The following is a 21,001-nucleotide window of genomic DNA, read 5'->3' as shown; positions in this document are numbered from 1 at the left end:
TATAGTCACATGTGCTTTGATGTTTGAGTGATAACACCTCAAAACTTGCACATGACACCTAACAAAATAATAATGAAAATAATGCATGTTTGTATATAATGTCTTGTAAAACTTTTTAAGACAGGTCTTTTCATTTAAATACTAAGTCATTTTTAAAAGATATTTCTTCAAACACAGAGCTAGAAGACTATTTGAATATAGTTGAAAGTAAGGATCTTCTAAAAACTTGTTTTCATCTGTGATTTTTTAATTATTTACTTCAGGATTTTCAAAACAATTCTGTAAATGGATAAGACAGTTTATTTGCCAATTAAAGTCAAGCAGGCTTTTTTCAAATGAAGAAAAATTAGGCTTTAAAATTAGCCTTCATATGAAAAATAAAATTCAAATTTAGTGAAGTTCTTGAAAAATTCTCTGGTCAAGTTTGGCAACCAAATAATGAATTGTGACAGATCAACAGGAAATTAGTTGAGATAATGTAACTGTGAAATCTTGATCCAGTTTTAGAATTAATCAGTTTCCAACTTGTTGGTTTGATTTTGTGAATAAAGATTACATTTTTCTCATAGATTATGTATATCTTACTTGTCAAATAAACTGAATTATATTCTTTGACATTTTAGCATTTTAGTGTTGATCATTTATATTGCTTTTTTGTTTGTTTCTTATCTTTTTTCCCTAGTCCTATTTATTGTTGTTCTTGTTTTACATTAATCCATTCCAAACAAGTAATCTTAATATCTCCCATCTGAGTGTCTGAAAAGGGTAAGGGGGAAAAATTATTCTAATAGTAATGAAATGAGGAATTACTCTACCTAAAACAAACTGTACCAAGGGAAAGCAGCAGTGATTCTTGTCTGTAAGATGAACATCAACTTTCATTAAAAAGCACCTGTGTTCTCCAGATGTGTGTGCAAGCAAGTCTGTCAACCACCACCAGGAGAAAACTGTGTACGCAACTGATCTCAGCTAGCCTCCTCTGAAGTGCTTGCCATGTAGTTTTCTGTTTCTCATTTTGAATTAAACTTTTCTTTTTGGCTACCCAAGCTTTATATTATCTTTCTGTATATGTCTTACCAACTCCCCATCTCTTTTGCTGTCTGGTCTGAAACTCTATATCTCCCCCTCATAACACTTCTCTAAAGTTCCCTGCCTGCTCCATTTTGCTTGTGTCACATTTCTGTAATGGAGGATAACTCAGAAGGATGAGGGCATGAGGAGAAAACACCCTGTGAAACCCATGTTAAAGGCAAAAAACACAAACATAGGGGCAGCTTTGCTGCCATGGGGACAATATGAATGGCCACTGTCACCTTTTAGAGCACATAGATTAGGGCTAGGCAAAGCATCCCACTGTGGCTTTGCACAGTGGGGAAGGGGGTGAGCAACCACAGGACATTTCATGTTTTCCTTCAGTAGCTTCTTGAAATTAAATACTTGCAGCTCAGCTCTGCTTCCAGGCACAGAGCATACCTCTGATGTGAAAGGTGCTTCTGACATTTTTACTGCTCCCAGAAAAGCAAGCAGGCTTGCAAGGTTGGCCCAAGGTTAGGACCAAGATGTGCCTAAGCTTTGAGCATACCTGGCATACAGTCTTAGCCTCACCTCTAAACAGCAGTGTGGGCATTGGTGCAACCTCATCTTCCTCATGGCATATTGTGCATGGTGGAGGTTGGATGGACATACACATACTAGCAATAGGAATGGTTGTTGGAAACTTCTGGACAAACATTTTGTTTAAATGTAGAATTTTGTTCAAAATTGAGAATTGATACCTAAGACTCCTTTCTGTTGCTGTGAACTATGTATCATTGTTTTATGTCTTTGTTACAAACTGTGAGTTTTCCAGTAGGCACAAAGAGTTTAAAGCGATTGTGGTAATGTTAAAACATGGTCAGAGAAATATTGTAACATGGGTATAAATTATTGTGAGGGATTAAATAAGTGCAAGACATGGTGGATAGCTGTTGATTTAGTACCTGAGGATAAGCAAAATCAAAGCCTTTAATCCTAATGGTTTGTGCTTACTTTGAAAAATGTTTGTCTGACTGCAGGCATGGAACCCGTTGTGCTGGAGAAGTGGCAGCCACAGCAAACAACTCACATTGCACAGTAGGAATCGCCTTTAATGCCAAGATTGGAGGTATGTGAAACAATCTCTCCCACATTAAAAAAAAAATGTAACCAAAGAGCCATTTGTGCTAAATGTTGCATTCAGACCTTTCTCAACAAGAGAGGAAGATTTGTATGAACAAGCCGCACTGTGTTAGCTAGGAAAGCTTAGTTGAAGAGTGGTCGTTCAATATCAATACTGAAGGAGTTTGTCTGTGGTGGCCCTTCTGCAGTGCTTTCTGGAACACTGCCCCCCAGTAGACATTAAAAAATAGAAAGTCAAACTTTTGATAAAAACATGACCATGGAATTAGAACACTGGGGTTTTCTCACAGATTCAGAGCTCTTAAGTGATGAACTTTGACAAACCGTAAGTAAAAGTACGCATCAGTAATACTGCCTTGCATATTGATCCCAAACAAAACACTCTCAAAACAGAATGCATTTTTTGTTTGCTTGTCTGTGGTTGGTGAGAATCTCCTTTTGATCTCTGTGGGTGATAAGATTATTGCCTGAAAATCAATGTTTGATCACATTTTTTTTTTCATTCAGCTAAGAGGCGTCAAGTGTTTTCTGTGAATTCTTAGTCATTGGCTGTTAAATTAATGTCTTTAGCTTAGTTTGTGGCAATGATGATCAAAATGTCATCTGTATGTCTCCTGGGATGTAGCCTGCCTATGACAGATCGTATTACTTCTAGTGAAATTTATTCTGAACTTTCAGAGAAGTTATGGGATTGGTATATTGGCTTTCAGCTGAAAGACTGAGTTTGTAGCTCAAACTCATTAATTGTTGCCTTTCAAAATAGAGCCTAAGATAAAGCCCATCTGTGAAAACAGAAACATGTTTACCTATTTGTACACCAGAGGACAGTTCAAAAACATGAACAGGCAAAATTGAGACCATGGTTCCATTATTAAAAATACTGCATCTCTTCTCTGCTGGATCAGTACAATTTTGATCCAGATCAGATGTGAGCACAGAGGCATTTCAAATTACCCAAAGCACACAGCATCATCCTCACATCAGCTTTCTGTTTTTCTGCTGGATAAAGAAAATTCGGGTAGATAATACCAGATCCGAGATAAGGTTATAGTGATGCAGAAAAAAATTTCCCCTCAGGTGAAGAGGCTTCCTTTACAAAGCTACGCTGTCAGAGTGGTTTAGAAAATCCGTACTGGTCAAATGAGGGAGTTTGTGACAGATGAACAGGTTGTCCCATGTGAACATGGCATTTAACCAGGTACCAGCAGTTATGCCGTGAGATCTGTTGAGTTGTCAAACCAGAGTCAGAAGAGAGTTAGTGCACTGATGGAAATAGTGCACTGATGGCAAAGACAGAAGTGGAATAGTCACACAACCTGCAACAGCTTTGATATGGCTTTGAAAAGTTCTCCAGAAGTAACAATGGCTTCTTAATAGTTTATTAAGTATTGAGAATGTGAAATAATAAATACCCTCCAAGCATATTAGCTGACTCACAGTCTTTTCTAAATGTAGTATAAAACTGACTTAGATGGACACAGTATGCAGGTAATAGAAACAGTAAAGACTAAATATGTGTGCTTTTTTATTATTTATTCTTAAAAGAAAGCTGGAAATTAGTAACACTGTATAAAGGTGCCACCTTTTAAAAGGATCAGCATTTGGAAATAAGCATTCAGGAAGCTCAACAAATAATCTGCAGAAAATCAGAGTTAACACAAAGTTCCAGGAAAGGTAGATTAATCTTCCTCTTCCACTAGGTGAATATGTTTAAGAGCTTTTCTGCTGCTGACCTCTACTTGACCGCTACTCTACCTCGTTCCATTCCTTCAAACAGCCATAAGCTACACATATGTGAATATACAGTGGTTGCGTTCCCTCTCTACAGGCCAGATAGAGTATAAAAATTCTGAATCATATCATGCTGAACTAGTATTCAGCTCACTTGTTTCCCAGGGATTTAAAGGCCCTCCTGGGGTATTCTTGGAGAAGAAACTAGAGTTGAGGTAAAGCAATTACATTCTCCTTATGTATAGGAGCACCTGCTGACAATGGTGCTGGATTTGTTCCACCAAGAAGGTGCTTCCAACCGGAAGGCATTCCTGGACACATAAGGCATACTAAGGATATCAAGAAAAAGGCAAAAAAAATCTGTCCCATCGTAAAATACTGGTAGTTGAACAAATCCACTTAATGATCTTTCTGATGGGAAGTTAATAATAAGATATCCATTAATAATGCTAATTTTCTTCTAAATGTGTTTATACTCCTTGTCTGTTTTCCAAACATTTAGGAACTTCTGATGACCAAGTTTCTTAGAAAGTCTTTTAAAATGGTGGTAGTGGAGATGTAACCTGTAGAAAAAAAATTAGTAAAATTGCAGTCTGGGTCTTCAGGCTTTTTACAGGTTATGAAAGTTTCTTATGAAAAATTATCCAAGTTTCTGTGTAGGTAAACCACAAGTCCTTCTCACTAAAAGACAAACCAGTGCACCAAAGGGATGAATTTGGGGTTTTTTTAGATTTAAACATCGCAATAATCAAACAAAACAAATTACCTTGTACAGAGCTTGTGAGACTTTTTATAGGAAGGGTTGGTTAGCTTGCTGTTATTATTGCAAACTGATTGTGGAAGTTGTAAAACATCTGTGGGGATTTCGGTGCTTAGTTACTTGGCTGGGCTCAAGTCCTGATGGGAAAACAGTTACACTGAATTATGGCACAACAGATGTATATTGTCTTCAGTTGACAAGGATTAGTTCAGCTGTTTCTTTAAGTTTAAGTCAGATGTTGAATAAAAGCAAGCATTTTAAAAGAAGACTTCCTTTCAGCTCAGTTTTGCATGTTTCCTGTGATTCATTGAAAATTTGTTCTGAGTAAAAACCCACTTATATTTTGCAATTACTGCAAATGTTAGAAAAAGTTTGTAGAGCCCTGAAGTCTTGGAACAGTCTGCAAACACAGTCTGCTAATTGCCTTTTGGATAGCTTTTGTTGTTCTATCACCACATGCCAAATGCAGTTTGGAGGATGTGTGATCAGCAGACTTAACCACTGCAGACATTGGGGGCGGGGATAGGAAGACAAGAAGGAAGGAAGGATCATTATTTTCATTGCAAATATCCAGTAAGCTGTCTGTTGTTCAAAGTCATCTTGCACAGAATTAAAGTCATTTAGGTTGGATAAGATCAAGGTCATCAAGTCCAACCTTTGACTGACCACCACCACCTTGAAAAGTAGACTACAGCACTAAGTGCCATGTCCTGTTGTTTCTTGAATGCTTTCAGGGATGATGATTCCACCACCTCCCTGAGCAATCTGCTCCACTGCTTAAATAACTTTTTCAGTGAATAAATTCTTTCTGATTTCTGTCCACCCTGAACATCCCCTGGCTCAGTTTAAGACTGTGTCCGCTCATCCTGTTGCTGGTTGCCTCGGAGAAGCCAACCCTCACCTTACCATGATCTCCTTTCAGACAATAGTACAGAGCAATAAGGTGTCCCCTGAGCCTCCTTTTCTCCAGGTTAAATACCCCCACCCTCAGCGGCTCCTCACAAGACTTACCCTCTAGACCCTTCATCAGCTCATTGCCCTTTTCTGACAGGTTCTAGCATCTCAATGTCTTTCTTGAAGTGTGGGGCTCACACTGGAAATATAACCCAAGATGCAGCCTTATCAGGGCCGAGTACAAGGGGACAATCATTTTCCTAGTCCTTCTGGCCACTATTCTTGATGCAGGCCAGGATGCCATTGACCTTGGCCACCCAGCCACACTGATGGCTCTGATGTTTAGCTGGTTGTCAACCAGCACCCCAGGGTCTTTTCCCTGGGCCACTTTCCAGTCAGTCAGTCCCCAGCCTGTAGTGGTGCTTGGAGTTGTTTTGACCAAAGTGCAGAACTTGGCACTTGGCCTGGTTGAACCTCACACAGTTGGCCTTGGCCCGCAGCTTTGAAGCAAGTCTGTTTATTGCTGGCAACAGAGAACAACACCTAAGTCACAGCCATGTCTGTGTTGCTTTAAAAGTAGACCACTTCACCACTACGAAAAAAAAAAAAAAGGCATGAATTACTTTAGGCGCTAGTGGCAGCAATTGCAGTTATTGTTCATTATTTAAATCTAATATTTAGATATTTAGACTTGCTAACAAAGTCATAAGGAAAAGCTTTATTTTCCTTTTTTCAAAACCTGTGTACCTTTATTGTCTTTATTCAGAACTAGAGAGATACTTTAATGTGCTTTAAAGAAATTGAGCACACAACTTCCACCCATCATTAATTTTCTGTGATTATGCGGAAGAAAATAAAATCCTAGAATCACAGAGTTGATTTAATTACTATTTTTTATAAAGCAAAGTTCATAGTGAGATCACAGTTTGTAGAAGTTTGTTATCTCACAAAACATAGGCAACTTCTGTGTGAACTGAGAAATACAATCACTTTTTATTTTTGAGTCAGATAGAGTAAGGAAAAAGGGTCTTCTTTTAACAAAGCACTCCCTATGCCTCTTGTTAACTGGAAGTCTTGGTAAACACACAAGTTTCTTTAAACTGAGCTCATAAGCAAAATGAAATGTGTCTATATTTAAAAATATGTAAATTTGGCCTTTACATAGGAGTGGCCTTTTAAAGGGAGAAGAGCATCTAACCTGTAAATCATCCCTCTATCATACAATTTTATTAAATTTTTATTTAATATTTAACCTCCCTTTGATCACATGTCAGACTAGCTGTGTGTAGATATTTTTTTGTTTGTTTGTTTGTTTGTTTTGTTTTTTGTTTTTTGTTTTTTTTTGTTTAGGTTAAAACTGGCATTGGTGATTTTCTCATATTTAACCATAAAGTCTTACAGTTAGGTAAAAAAACAACTTCCATATTTTCTCAATTTCAGATTTTAGCATACTACATTCAGTCTAGTAATCTTAAAGCATCATGAAGTGCTGGCACATTGACTTGTCCAAACCCATGTAAATGGATTCTTTTAACATAAGAATTTCAGATTATATCTCACAAAAGCTCCTTCTGCAAGAGAAGGATGCTCACCATATGGTAATTTCAGGTTGAAAAATGTAACATATTTGTTCATAACCTCTTGTAATTTCTGTGCTACAGTATGTGGTAATCATTCTGTACACAAGATAGTTCTCCCCAGTTTCTTCCTTGCAGCCCCATACAATGATGCAAAGGTTACTTGTCTGTAGGGATTCTTTTATTGCATCTGTTAACATGATTAAAACTGAATGACTCAAGGAAGGTGCTTCAGTTTCACTGCAGTATAAAAAGAGAAAGAAAATCAATTGTTATCTTTAACTAACATAAAAACATTTCAAGGTTCAAGTATTTTTTTAAATTTTATTTAGCCTAAAACTTTGTTGTTTAAGTTTGAAGGCTGTATTGTGGATAAATTCCTTGCATATAATTTTTAAAACTTGAGGAAAGATGAAAATATTAATATTTTTTATATTTTTTCCCATAGAGGCATTCCATATTTCCATAGGGAAAACAGATACCCAAACAGATTGTTGTTGTTGTTTTTTCATTAATAACAGTAGGAATTCTTATAATTATTCAGTTCGGTGTCATATACAACAATTTTCTTGAGCCGGGGGTGGAAAAAGAAACATGTTGATTTTGTCTGTACAGTTAATTGTATTTTTCATTCTGCAGGTGTACGGATGCTGGATGGAGATGTGACAGATATGGTAGAAGCAAAGTCTCTAAGCCTTAATCCCCAGCACATCCACATCTACAGTGCCAGCTGGGGGCCTGATGATGATGGCAAGACTGTGGATGGACCTGCTTCTCTAGCACGTCAGGCCTTTGAGAACGGCATCAGAATGGTAGGTTGGCATCAAAGGGATCGCCTGGGGCTGCTTTCATGTGTACATGTGAGGTACCTGTGCCCAGTGCATGCAGGTGCTCAGCATGGGGAAAGGCAAAGGACTTGGAAGGAAAGAAGAAAATTTCTTTTGCATCAAACTAAAAGCATATTTTCCTTTCATAGTGACCTGATTGTTGGTCTTACCTGAAGTATCAGCTCTGATCATTTTCAACTGGAATACATCATCCTCAGTGTCTTTTAAAACTGCTCTGAGGTAGTGTTGTAAATTAGACTGACTGAGATATGCTACTTTGCACATCAGTGCCAATTCATCAAATTGGAGTTGCAAAGAAATTTTAAAGCAAAACCTTTGACTGTGTTTCCTTCTTTCTTCATTTCTGTTTTGCTTTGTTTTGAGTGATTTCTTAATGTAAGTTAAGTGATTTTAATAGGGAGTAGGAGTCAAAAAAAGGTCCATACCCATGCGTTTTTTGCCATTTATATTTGATCTCATACAACTTAGAATACTGTGTTGATAAGGACACTAATGGAACTGCAAGGATGCAGGGGATCTTGCTCAAGCTAGTTTTATGTTTAAGCACATATGCGTGTTTGTTTAAATGCCATATTTCATGTAGGAGAGACAACTGTGAAAAGTTCAGCCTGAATTTCTGTACCAGAAGGACTCAGTCATTTCCTCATTGAAATCTCAAGTTCTCAAATGGGGATAAATATATGGAACAACTTGCCAAGAGCATAGATCTTACCTACAAACATTATTGTTCCATTGTTATTATAGCAGTAATATGAGAAGATACCCTACAGAACCTAGATGAATTTTAATTTACCAGCACATTGTTCTGTATGTGAAATAAGCACCAGTCCATAGTGAAAATATAGCATTTAATTTTCTAAGGTAGGCTTTTTCTGATAACAGTTTAGAAAAAGTTTGGTAAATTTTTTTGAGAAATAATAGAAGTCATATTTGATACAAGTCAAATTATTATTTTTGCAATTTAACTTTTATGTCATTTTATCAAACTTTGTTCTGCCTGAATTGCCCATGAAGAATTGAATAGATCTAAGTATGTCTATATATTTGGATATTTTATCTGTCTCTGACTATGAAGGCTTCTTCATTTCTACTCAGGATATAGAAGTTCTTTTAAAAATTTACATAAAAATATACTGATAAGAAATACAAAACATTTAAGGTTAACCTATAATTTTCATTCTTTAAAATATATTATAGACCGAAAGATTGTAAATGTATGTTGGAATTAGTACCTTTCCTGCTAGGCTGTTTCCATTCCAAGAATTTTTGAGATAAACCTGTTCTCTTTCTTTTTAATAAATCATGTTTTTCTGTATTCAGATAAAGGCACTTATTCTACATTTCTTTACACTGCCATGAGTGGTGTCATTTTAAAAGATGAGGCCAATGGAAGAAGAAAAGATGAATTTTCTTTGACAAAATATCCCAGAAATGGGCTCATTGTTCAAGGTCATGATTACATATTCAGCCAAACAGAGATTTCCCTGAGGAGTCACAATAATTGTGCAATAATAATAGGCAGACAAAAATGCTTATTATGTTGTGCATAGATCCTCACTCTACTTTTTTCACGAATATTGAACTGAACAACAGCAGAATAATGTCTAGGATTGCATCTCTGGAGTAAATTAAAGTAACATTGTGTCTTTGTTTAAGAGAATTAAAGGGGGAAGACACTCCAAAATAAGTTACCTTCCCTTTTAGTTTTAACTACTCCCCATTCACTCATAAAAAGAGATGAATGTAAGAAGATGTAAGTAAGTGAAAAAATAACAATTTAAAACAGTCATTAAAGGCAAAAAATATCAGTGATAATCAGTAATAATGTTGCTGAATTTCATGGATTCCTCACGGACTCCCTAGAAACAAAGAAAAGCAAAACCAGCAAAGAAACCCTCCCCCAAGATGGCAGTCTCCATGGATGACTGTGTGTGGAGAGATAAAAAGAAAACTGGCGGACAACTCTTATTCCCAGGATGGCTCCCTCTACAGACAACCTGGGGTGGAGAGAGAGAGCAAAGAGAGAAAAACAGCACAGAAGCCGAACTTCTGGAATTAAAAATCTCCTTCTCCTCCTCAGTTACCAACCAAGAGGGAACAAGAACAAAACAAAAAGAAAACCTAGAGTCCCTGGAGGCTGGAACTGGGTCAACAGCTGGAACTCATGGAGGGACTTAGCCTTCTCTGTGGCAATAATAGCAGGCAGCCAGCTTGAACAACTTGGATTCCATGCCCTCCTGCTTTGACCAGGCACTGCTGGCAGGTTGGGGTGACCGTATGGAGCAGGGGCTGTTCTATTTTTCTTGGCTTGGTAGTGCAGCTGCTCTCTGCCTTGTGCTATCTCAGCTCACCCAGCAAGAAAAAAAGAGAAAGAGCACTTTTTGCTGAATGCCCCCAACCTTAAAAAAAGACCAGCACACACCTCACTGTTCCTTTTTTGGCCACTGTGTCTCAAAGAGACAGTAGCAACTTTGGGCATAGATAGATATGTTATGCAATAACATTTTGGGTTACTCAGGACACATCAGTACAGGAAAATTTGGCAAACCCTTCTTTCAGACCTACACAAAGTTTGAAGATCAATATTCCTAATTTATTATGCATGTACCCACAAAACTGTATATTAGAATCCTAAAATGAAACAGCAAAGGGAAATGCCAAGAATTTTTAAAAACATCTGAAGAGGAAATTATGTCTGGTTGGTTTTATTAGGAAAATCAAAGGTAGTGCTGAATAGTAAGTTTGATTAGAGCATAATCAAACTCAATTATTATTTTAAATTTATTATAATCATTGCATAAAATTAAATGGATGCAAGAGCCATCCATTGTTGAGTTTTCTGAAAGATTGTGTTCCATGAAAAAGCACCTGATTTATCTTAAGCACATACTATTTCAATTAACAGCTTATGCTGTATGTTTCACAACTATTATTACTTTTAAATCTTCTGAGCTAATATGATTACACCTTTCAAATCCTGCAGAAAATAATAAAAATTTACTGCACAGTTTTTCTATAGAATTACACAGAGATTACACATGCCTTGAATTGAAACTGATAAATCTATTTAAAGAAAGGCTACTCAGGAATAAATTGATTTATGAAATGAACTTGTAAGTTAAATATACCTAAAAATTCTGCCCAGGACCAAGGTAATGGAAGAGGAAACCAGTTTTTAAACCTGTCACGAATGCTATGATTTTATGTCATCTGTAAGGGTATTTAGTTTAATTTTACTAAATTTGCCTAATTAAGTTCCAAGAGAAGTCTTGGATACTTTACTATCAAATAATTTCTGTGCAAGTATAGAACTCCCTTTTTATCATGCTTTCAGTTGAGAATGTCCTTTTCTTGAAAATAGTGTAGTCGTAAGTGTGGAAAATTCTAGATGATTGTGTTTTAAATACTAATGCATTAGAATTTGCAGCTCTAATAATATCAAGAAAAATCCATTGTAATCATGCAGAATTTGCCTGAAAAAGAAATCAAACAAATGGTGATATATCCAAAAGTAACACATTAAAGGAAAGATTAGGTATGTAATGCCACATTCCACCCTATGCTCGAGAGCAAACAGGCTTAGCATTGCATGACATGATTGTGGTAATAAGACCATGCTGAGTCTGGAACAAAATGGAGAACACCAAAGCCTTCATTGATTCATAAATATAAATTCCATTTATGTTTTTAGATGCCTGTTGGTGTCTCACCGTCAATAAGCACAATGCTATAAGCACTTGATGAAGTTGAGCTTGCTGATTCATGGCTCCACCGTGCAGCATTCAGGCTAGTTCATTTTTATTCATACAAATAAGCCTGGTATTCTGCAATAGTATCAACAACATTTGGAAAGGAAAGCACTTCAGATATTCAGACTTGCTCTCTCACTCTGTTTGGCAAAGACCTAATAGTGAAGTTTCTGGATATGTGACCACTGTGGATGTTTTATGTTTAAGTGGTTATCTCACTCTCCAGTGTGTCACCAATCGCATGCCTTATGTTGTTTCTGTAGTACACATAAGGAAGTATATATAAATCAGTAAATTCTCAGGTCATCCTTAATGCAAGCTGGAGAGGGTGGAGAGGAAGAGAAATCTGCGTGGCACAGGGACCTTCTTCTTATTGCTGTGACACCACTCTGTTTAGCGAGCTGGACTCAAGCCAAAATATTTAATGGACATTATTGACCAGATGCTGTGTGGCTGAACCTCTTGTACTCAGCTTCATGCCTTCCCTTCCATCGTCACTGCCCCTTCTCATCTCTCTTGCTTCAACAACTTTGGCTGCACAGTGTGTGTTCAAAATGGTTGCTGGGAGTAGAAAGGCTCTCTTACAGTCACTACAAGCATCCTACTCACATGCAAGAGTGAGGGAGGAAAGAGAAGAAAAGGAGAAATCAAGAAGAAGAATTTCACATTTATTATAATTGTCATCATCATTACTATATAATTCTGCTCCAGAAATGGAAGAGATTACTCATCATTTGCAAATGTCTAGGCAAAGGCTTGCTCCCAGTGTTCTGCCACAGATGTTTCTATTAAATTTATTTGTCCTGTCATCATGTCACCGCATCATTCTAAGTAAAATGTGTTGCCTACACCAAGAGGAATTATTCTTTTTACTTTGGTAGAGAATTGCATTTCAGCAAACAAAGGCAGAAGTTACAGCGGGAAGACTTCTAGTCAAACGTGTCAAAAATGGCTGCTTTTTAATACATTTCAAGTGATACACAGCGGATTTTAATTTTTTTAACTGTTTTTCCACCTTGTTCAGCTGTTGTTTGAGTCTAAATAACACATACCTGTGTTTATGCCTGTCTGTGATCACATATGGATATGTTTTGCATGCATGAGACCTCCTGCACATTTCCAATTAGTTGGCAAGAAATACTTGTTGAAAATCAATCAAAGGAATTAGTGCTCTGCTTGGAGATAGTCTCAGGAGACAAGAGTTGCAGTATGCTGATGTAGTGTTAGGTGTTAGGTCCTGGCATTTATCTGTTATATAATTTGCATATATACTATAGTCCTGGTTGCATTGATGGTGTGAAGTCTCAACATGTGATGAGATACATATATAGATACATATGCTTCAAGATACTGAGTTAAACTTTGATTGGCTCTGTAGTAGAGGTGGATGCTGATTACATAGTAGAACTTGAAAAATATTCAATATTTTATCGTTGTGTATCTTTCTGCTGATTTCACAAGACATAGCACCATTGGCTTGATATTCATAGTTCTAACATCTATCATCTGCACCTGTTTTTTGTCATAAGCCCAATCAGCAAAATTCCATCCAGTTGTTTCTTCATCAATATCCCTGCTTTCGTGATTGTCTATTATTTTCTGGCTTTTATAAATCTTTTGGGGAAAAGCCAGTCTTAACTGAAATCTCATGTCCATGTCTTTGCAAGTGGCAACCTTCACTATTAAAAGTAATATAGCTTATTATTCATCTAATTCTCTTACTTTCATTTCCACTGTAAAATGCCTCTTCTGCTGTATTTATGGTGCATTTTATGGTGTTAGAAAACTCCACATTACAGTGGAGTCTTTACAGATTTTGACCAGGTAATCTCTTGGATAAATTGAATTGTAACATAGGACATAAGACCGGAAATGACAGCATAGGTAATCCAGTACAGGTTTCTACCACCGCAGGCATTGTGCTGTTTAAATACATGAATCGTTTCATGTCCTAGAACAAATCAGAATTTTTTCTCTCTGATTCTGTTGGGAAAACGTTTCATGGCCAACATTAATCTATTGGTTAGAGATTTTCTTCTAAGTTACAACACGGTTTCTTCATGTGTAGTTTTCTGCCCATTTGTTCCTGGGCATAAATTCCCTCTCTCCATTTTTGTTTCTGATATTTTTTTAGAACAGTCTCCTTTCAAACTTCCTTTTGACATGGCACACTCACTGATCACTTAAAAAGTACTCTGTCCATCTTCTTGCTCATTACAATAGTGCTTCTCTACATCTTCCAGCCTGAATGCTTTCCTTGAACAGAGGTTATGGTGATTACTAGACTCACTAAGATGCTCTTTCTCTTTTAGGTCAAAATACCTAATAACTTTGTTTCCCAACCTCATCCTTAAAATACTCTTCTCATAACTTCCTTGACCTCTATGTTTGTCTAGCAGAGCCTATATTATTTGCAGCACAATCATTTCCACTCCTGCCTCGATGTTACAATAATATTAATTTTCTTTTGTTTCATTACTGATTTCTTGCAGGGCTCTTCACATCTTTGCAGAAGCTAGACAGTCTGGTTCTAATACATTTCTCTGCATAAAATAAGTTGCTAGACAAAAACTTCACAGGTTTATCTGAAATTCTAAAGTGTATGTTACATTTTAAGTTTTTGTCCAGTAATGTAGGTGCCACTTATTGTCCTTTAAAATCTGTTCTGCAATCTTAAGACTAATTTTTTGTATATTGAGTTTTTTTCTATTAGTCAGCATTTTCAATTCAGATTTCATTCTTCTGGTTCTTTCTGAAACACTTTCTGTTTTCTGATGTTGTTATTTCCAGTATGGATATCAGAATGGGGCACAAAAGTTTTAGCATTCTCTATGCACACATAGTACTGCTTCCCTATTCCCTGGACAGGTTCGTATAGACCTTACTTACCAATCCAATGGGCAGACTGTTTTAGTGCAGCTCACTCCCAATTGGTTATCTTCTATAGCCCTAAACTTCCTACGCCACCACTTTGCAAAGTTTGTCTACCTTCCTTTATTTCTTACCAATAAGCCCAATTTCTAGGTCTGACTACTTTGCATTTGGCTGATGTATCTCAGATGCCTTAATGATGTTGTTTAAACTTTATATGTAGTTTTTTACAAATGGGGCATGCCCAGCAAAAATGAGGTTTGATGATGACATTAACACATTGTTAAGCTAATATTAGTAACCTTTCCTCTACTGTTTACATACAGTTAGCAACATTTTGCATTCAAAGTAGAATTCAGAATTTTGCCTTCCAGTAAATGAAAAAGTATTTAGGCTCAGTGATACTTGAATGAACTTTGATAGGGTACACGTTATTTTGTTTGAGAAATATGTGAAAAAATGTGTGATCTAAAAATATGCAGCTAACACCAAGATAACCACAACCCACATATGAAATGCAAAGAATAGATTTATTCCATCACCTCACTGGCTGGAGGATTACAAAGAAACAAAGGGATATACATACATTGCTAAGCTCATTTTAGCAGGGCCTGATCCCTGCATTACATTTCAAAGAGCCTGGAGCATGCATAAGTCTTCTTCAGACTGTGTTTTACAATCTCAGAATTTCTTATCTCCCTTCCCCCCTTTAAAAGAGGCCCCTAGCCTATGGGAAGAATGCTTTTAGGTCTTTAACAACATCCTGTTATCTACTCTGAGAAAATTTCATTTCTTCTTCAGCAGACAGAAAACAACCCAAAGCAAACACAAATACGTGAATTCTCTCACACTGGGTATTTTCTACATCTCCCAGGTGCAAGGTTGGTCTCTGAGCAAAAACAATTCTAAAAACAACTTACTTTTCTCTCTCCTCACTAATCTGTTTTTCAACTCTTTCCTCCCCACGCAAAGCTAACCTTAAAATTTCTCTCCTTTGCTTTCTGTGAAAAATGAGCTTTTTCACAGATAGTCAGCATGTAGTACCAAAAAAATGCAGAAAAAAAAATAATATATCAGAAATGTTCTTACATTGCATTCATTGATATATAAAAATCCTGAAAGACAGGAAAATTTGTAATGAGAGTTACAGGAAAATATACCCAAAATCTCCATTTTCCTTACAATGTCAGAAGTGGAAACCAAAATTGTTTGGTTACCTCATCCATCTCACACATGCATGGAAACTGTTGAAACAAGCCAGAACAGCATTGCTGGTTTTGGACTTGCCAAAGTGCCTCTGGTTTTGGATGCCCACCCTGGAACAGGTGATATATTTAACATAAAAAACCCCCAAAAACTTCACCATTCTTTTTGTGGAGTTTAATTTTAATTAATTTACTGAAATCTTAATTTACTGAAATACTGAAAAGCAGCTTTGGCAAATGAATCTCTTTCCATACACTGAAGTATGTACATTTCAGAGTATGCCTTTTTGAAACATGAATCTGGTTTCTTTGTGTGAGCAAATAACATATACTCTTCAGTCATATATCTGAACAAGAATAGTATCTATGTATTTCTATGTATCACATAGGAAAAAAAGAGATTTCTGGAATGGAAATCACTGGAATTCTGGTGTCAAAAGTTTTTTTGTGCAGAGAATTTAACAGTTTGAGGCACAAACCTGTGAGGGCAACAACTTTCCACACACCCTGTACATAGTTTCTTAAATGAATGCTATAGGAGACAAACTGCACAAAGTTGTTAATTAAGTCCTTACTCTGCAAAAGTAGAAGTGAATCAGCTATATTTCCCTCCTTATCTACTGAAAAAAGCTAATTTTTCAGAAAACAGGAGGTTCTTTTTGTTTAACCCCAAAGTTCAACAGAGATCTCTGAACATTAAGTTTTCCACAAGGAAGAGTCTGATGTAAATAGTGAAACAACAGCTGTGTGGATCTAGTGGCCCTGGGCTCCTTTCTAGAGTGATTAATCAGATAGTAGTATAAAGGCAGTGAGAACTGCCTGAACCCATCCCACATAATGGGTGTTTGTGTATAACATCAATCGCATACCCAGTTCTCACACTGATAGCTTTCCTGCACACTGCTTGTTTGTTTTGGCTTTGCATACAGGGACAATTTCACCTCTCATTAACTAGAGACTCTCTACAACAGAAATTTTGGCAAAGCAAGCTCTTATGTTATCACATTGTGTTTACAATATATAACTTGTTTTGTCCTGGTAACAGTAGTAATGATACTGCAGAGACAGCGCCTCAACCAGAACTGTGATTCATGCAGTCCTTGAGCTGGCTCTGCTTTGTTTAGGTAAATGAGAAATTCATTCCAATATTCCACATGTTCATATTTCAGGTTTCAGCCAACAGTTCTTCTGGTTGCACTAATTATAGCTCAGTGGGGAATGTCTTGGAACTGTTTAAACTGCTTTTCGAGTGAAAAGTAAAGTAAAAAGTACACCACATGAAGCCTACACGTGGAGTTGTTCCACTGATATATCCTGATAATTAGTGTGTAAATATATAGATGCTTGTGGTTATTCAATATGGGATTTTCTTATATGCACATTAAAATGTTTTATAGCTTCAATGTTTCAAAGGTATCATATCCTAGGAGAAAAAAATATGTTTTTTTAAATTTTTTAGCATGGTTAATTATTTTTTCTTTCGTTTTCTTAATTAAAGAGCTGGTTCAGAAGTAGCCAGTGAGTAACCTTTCTTAGCAACCACTTGCCTTTCCAACAATATAAGGTAATCATTGTTTTCTGTACATAGTGATGTATTTTTGCATTGCATATATGTTACATGAATATATATATATATATATATATATATGTATATGTATTGCTGTGTTCCACCAACAGGAAATATTTTATTTACTTCCTAGTTTTCGTAAAAGTAAAAACACAACTTCTAATACAAAAACACAGGTGTCTATTTTTGTCCATTCCCCCAAACATACATCTTTTTTTTTTGCATGCCTGTTTGGCTCATTACTCATTTCCTCACAGGTGTCATAGGTGTGCATTTTTAATAAATTGATGCACAAACATGATTTTTTTCTGAAAGCGTGGCTACCGCAACAGAATTAACGGCCTGAGAAATGCTTCATTTTGTTTGTGAATTTTTGCTTTTGATTTCTAAGAAGACTGTTTAAAAAAATAATTTTCTGTTTGCCTGTCTTCTGGTTGCACTTCAGAATTGCTAACTTGGACCCTCAGCTTACCATTATCTGTTTTTGGAGAGATGCCTACTTTCAAGTTCAGTGGCATGCAGTCTACAAAAGAGTCTTTTAAGGATGTTGTGCCAGACTAATTTTCATTACCAGATAAGAGGTTAAATGTACTGGTAGAAACTCAGCAGGAGCTAGGAGCTGCTACTGGTCAAAAGCAAAATGCTGACAAGCGAACAGCTTGGCAGTGCCCTGTCTCGGCACAGGGCAGCAGTGTCCAGATCCCAGAGAGTGCAGAAACCACCAGAAACTGAAAGAAAGGGAATATATCTCACAGGTGCACTTCTCGGGATGCTTTGATCCTTGGTGCCTGGCACTATAGTGGTTGTACTATGCTGCATCTAAAAACCATGCATGCCTGCATAGTAGGTTTTTTAGGTCTCCAGAATACTGGCCTCTGTTTTGCACATTCAGTTATGAACATTTCCTCTTTTGGAATTAGTTTTTAAGGAAGAGGTCATACCATGGGCTACTTTTTCCAGCTTCCACTTCAGGATCAATTTCACTTTCTGGCAGTAGTTTTTGTTCTTGGAAACATTAAGTAATTTTAGAACAGTATTGGAGAGAATAGAGGAAATTAAATGTTTAGGCTCTAGGTGTGGATAGAGTGTCCTTCCTTCTCTCTCCCTTTTATATTTTCATGCTCATCGGTGTGCAATTTCCAGCATATTGGTGCCAAATTAACTCTCTCTGGCTGCCACACCTTACTCGTAATTACTCCAGGTCAACTGTTCTGTCCTCTGCCTTTCCGGCTCTTTCACATTTTCTCCCCTGTTCCTTTGTCAATTTGATCACATTTATCAAGACAGTACCTCACTCCATAGGCAGAGAGGGTTATTGGGACACTTTATTTCTGGGCTGGAAATAATCAGGCTTCACAGGCTGGATTAAGGCAACTTGACTTGTAAAGTCATGAATGAATGTAAAGTCTAAACTTTATAAAATAGTGTGATTAAAATTTATTCCACTGGCTTATACATGTTGTAGGTGGAAACTGGTTTTATTATTTATTTATTAATTTTTATTTATCAATTATTTAATTTATTTATTAATATTAAAATATTAATTTATTTATTATTTATTTATTAGAGAGTGTTGTAAGCAACTTAAAAGTGTGTGGGAATGCTGATTGTCTTTAGATATGTGTGTGAAGACCTCTACCTTACAAAGGTCCCTGCCAGTACTGCTAATTCATTCACTCATAAAGACATGGTGCATACACAAACACACACACTTTGAGCAGTGAATGTTTCTGTAATATATAAGGAAATTCTGCAGATGTCATTATGAGCATGTTCATACTGGCTCTGATTTTTGGCAGACTTAATGTGTCCATGCTGTTGAATGGGAAAAAACAAAAAGGAGTTTTTGTATCACCTGCTTGCAACTTGCTGACCAAGGAAAAGGAAGCATTAGCAGGGAAAAAAAAAAAAAAAAAATCCGGAATGCCCCAAGATTCTTCTTTTATGCTTTTACAAGTGCAGTCTCTGCCTTGGGACCTCCTTGTAAAAGACCTAAGTCCATTTCATTTAAGGTCAGCTGTCTGTTGAGCACACTGTCTTTGTCCAGAAAGTGTACTAGAAAATTAGACTGTGACTGGGTCAGTAGCAAGTCACAGTCATCAATGAAATAAATAGGGGTTTTTTGCATAATGGGACAGTTGATTTCTTTTTTAAATTATATGAAATTTTATGCAATTTAAGAAAGTAGACTAGGAAAAAGGAGAACCTTTCATAGTGGTCTGATGTGGTGCATTGACAAGCACAAGTGCAGAATTATGGACACCATGCTGAGTTTATAGAAGGCAGTCCCTAGCTCCCATTACAAATGAAAGAGTAGAAAAAACTCTATGCCTAGAGGGGAAGGAATTAAATTTTAAAATCATGACGAAACCATTGAGCATACTTTGCTGGACATCCATTCAACACTGGTCTATGCCTCTTCTACAGAAGAGTTACTAAACCTTAGTTTTAGAGCTCAAGTTCTGTCCATATGCCAAATGCACCTTTGCTTTTGGATAATAAATGACACATGGCTTCTTGGCATCTCAAGGCTTGACTTTTTGTCTTTAAACCCTTAGGCACCTGGCAGATGACAAATGATAGATTTAGATAAACAGTAAAAGCTACCTAGTGCCTTGCATGTCTGTTTATCTTAACTCTGTAACACAGTCCAACTATTATCTAACTGTCTTTATTTAAATGATACTAACTGGGAATAACATTCACATACAGTAGAACAGCTGAGACTCTTGCTGTACTTACTTGGTGGGCACAGTTACTAACAAGTTTGTGTTTTCCTAAGTGTGATTGGGACTGTTGAATTAAAGCAGAGTGTTTGGGAACCAGATGGTAAGCCAGAATTTATTTACTTGACAAATCATTTTAATCAAATCCATAGGATCATAGGATTATGGAATCATCAAGGTTGGAAGAGGCCTTCAAGATCAGCCAGTCCAACTGTCTACGTACCACTACCACTGTAGCCCCTCAACCATCTGTCTCACACAGCAGCAGATACAGACTTCTTCTGAACACAAGTGTTGAAATTAGTTTGGAGGGTTGCTTTTTAAATTGTTTTTAAGTGTGCCATTTGCTTTGCTAAATAACTTCTAGGAACAAGACTTCTAGCTTGTTTTCTGATCTGAAAGTAATGCCATTGTTTTCTGTAAACAGCTGGGCTCTTATATATGCACTATTAGAGGAATGGAAATTCTTACTTTGTATATAGAAAATACTCTTTTCTATTGATCAATGCATCTAGTACTTACTTTTTATTGCAATTACAGAGACATAGATCCTATATGTATTTGCAGGAGACATTGATTTAAAAGAAATATTTGCCATGATCTGTTTACCAAAAAAACCCTAGCATGAAAACCTAAATCCAGGCGCAAATGGCTATTAGTTTTAAGGACTTGCCCTTACTATTAAAAATCTAAATTGATTTTTATAATTTTTAAATTATAAATGCAGAACTTCTAGCATCCATTGGCATGTTTTCACCATTTTGTGGCCAAAACTGTTTCAAATACCTGTTTCTGCAGCATGTTGATCATTATTAGCACAGCAGCATAAGTATACATCTAATGAAATAGATACATTATCTGTGCAAACAAACTAATAATACAGTCATATCCTGCAGTGAAAAGTTTTTTATTGTAT

At 36.5% G+C, this 21,001-nt stretch overlaps 1 protein-coding gene across 3 annotated transcripts in view; it reads left to right on the top strand.

Annotated features, from left to right (window-relative positions):
- The window catches only part of PCSK5 (proprotein convertase subtilisin/kexin type 5), a 225,664-nt gene that overhangs the window by 85,372 nt on the left and 119,291 nt on the right, over positions 1 to 21,001 (top strand). For all 3 annotated transcript variants that reach the window (XM_083884563.1, XM_083884562.1, XM_083884564.1), the window contains exons 6-7: positions 2,055 to 2,143; positions 7,759 to 7,931. In XM_083884563.1, the coding sequence (XP_083740689.1) occupies positions 2,055 to 2,143; positions 7,759 to 7,931 (262 nt within the window). The remainder of the gene's footprint in view (positions 1 to 2,054; positions 2,144 to 7,758; positions 7,932 to 21,001) is intronic.

The sequence above is a fragment of the Zosterops lateralis genome, assembly GCF_965231275.1.
Source record: "Zosterops lateralis genome assembly, chromosome: Z".
In the NCBI taxonomy this organism is placed as follows: Eukaryota; Metazoa; Chordata; class Aves; order Passeriformes; family Zosteropidae; genus Zosterops; species Zosterops lateralis.
This window is presented reverse-complemented; position numbering and strand designations above follow the sequence as displayed.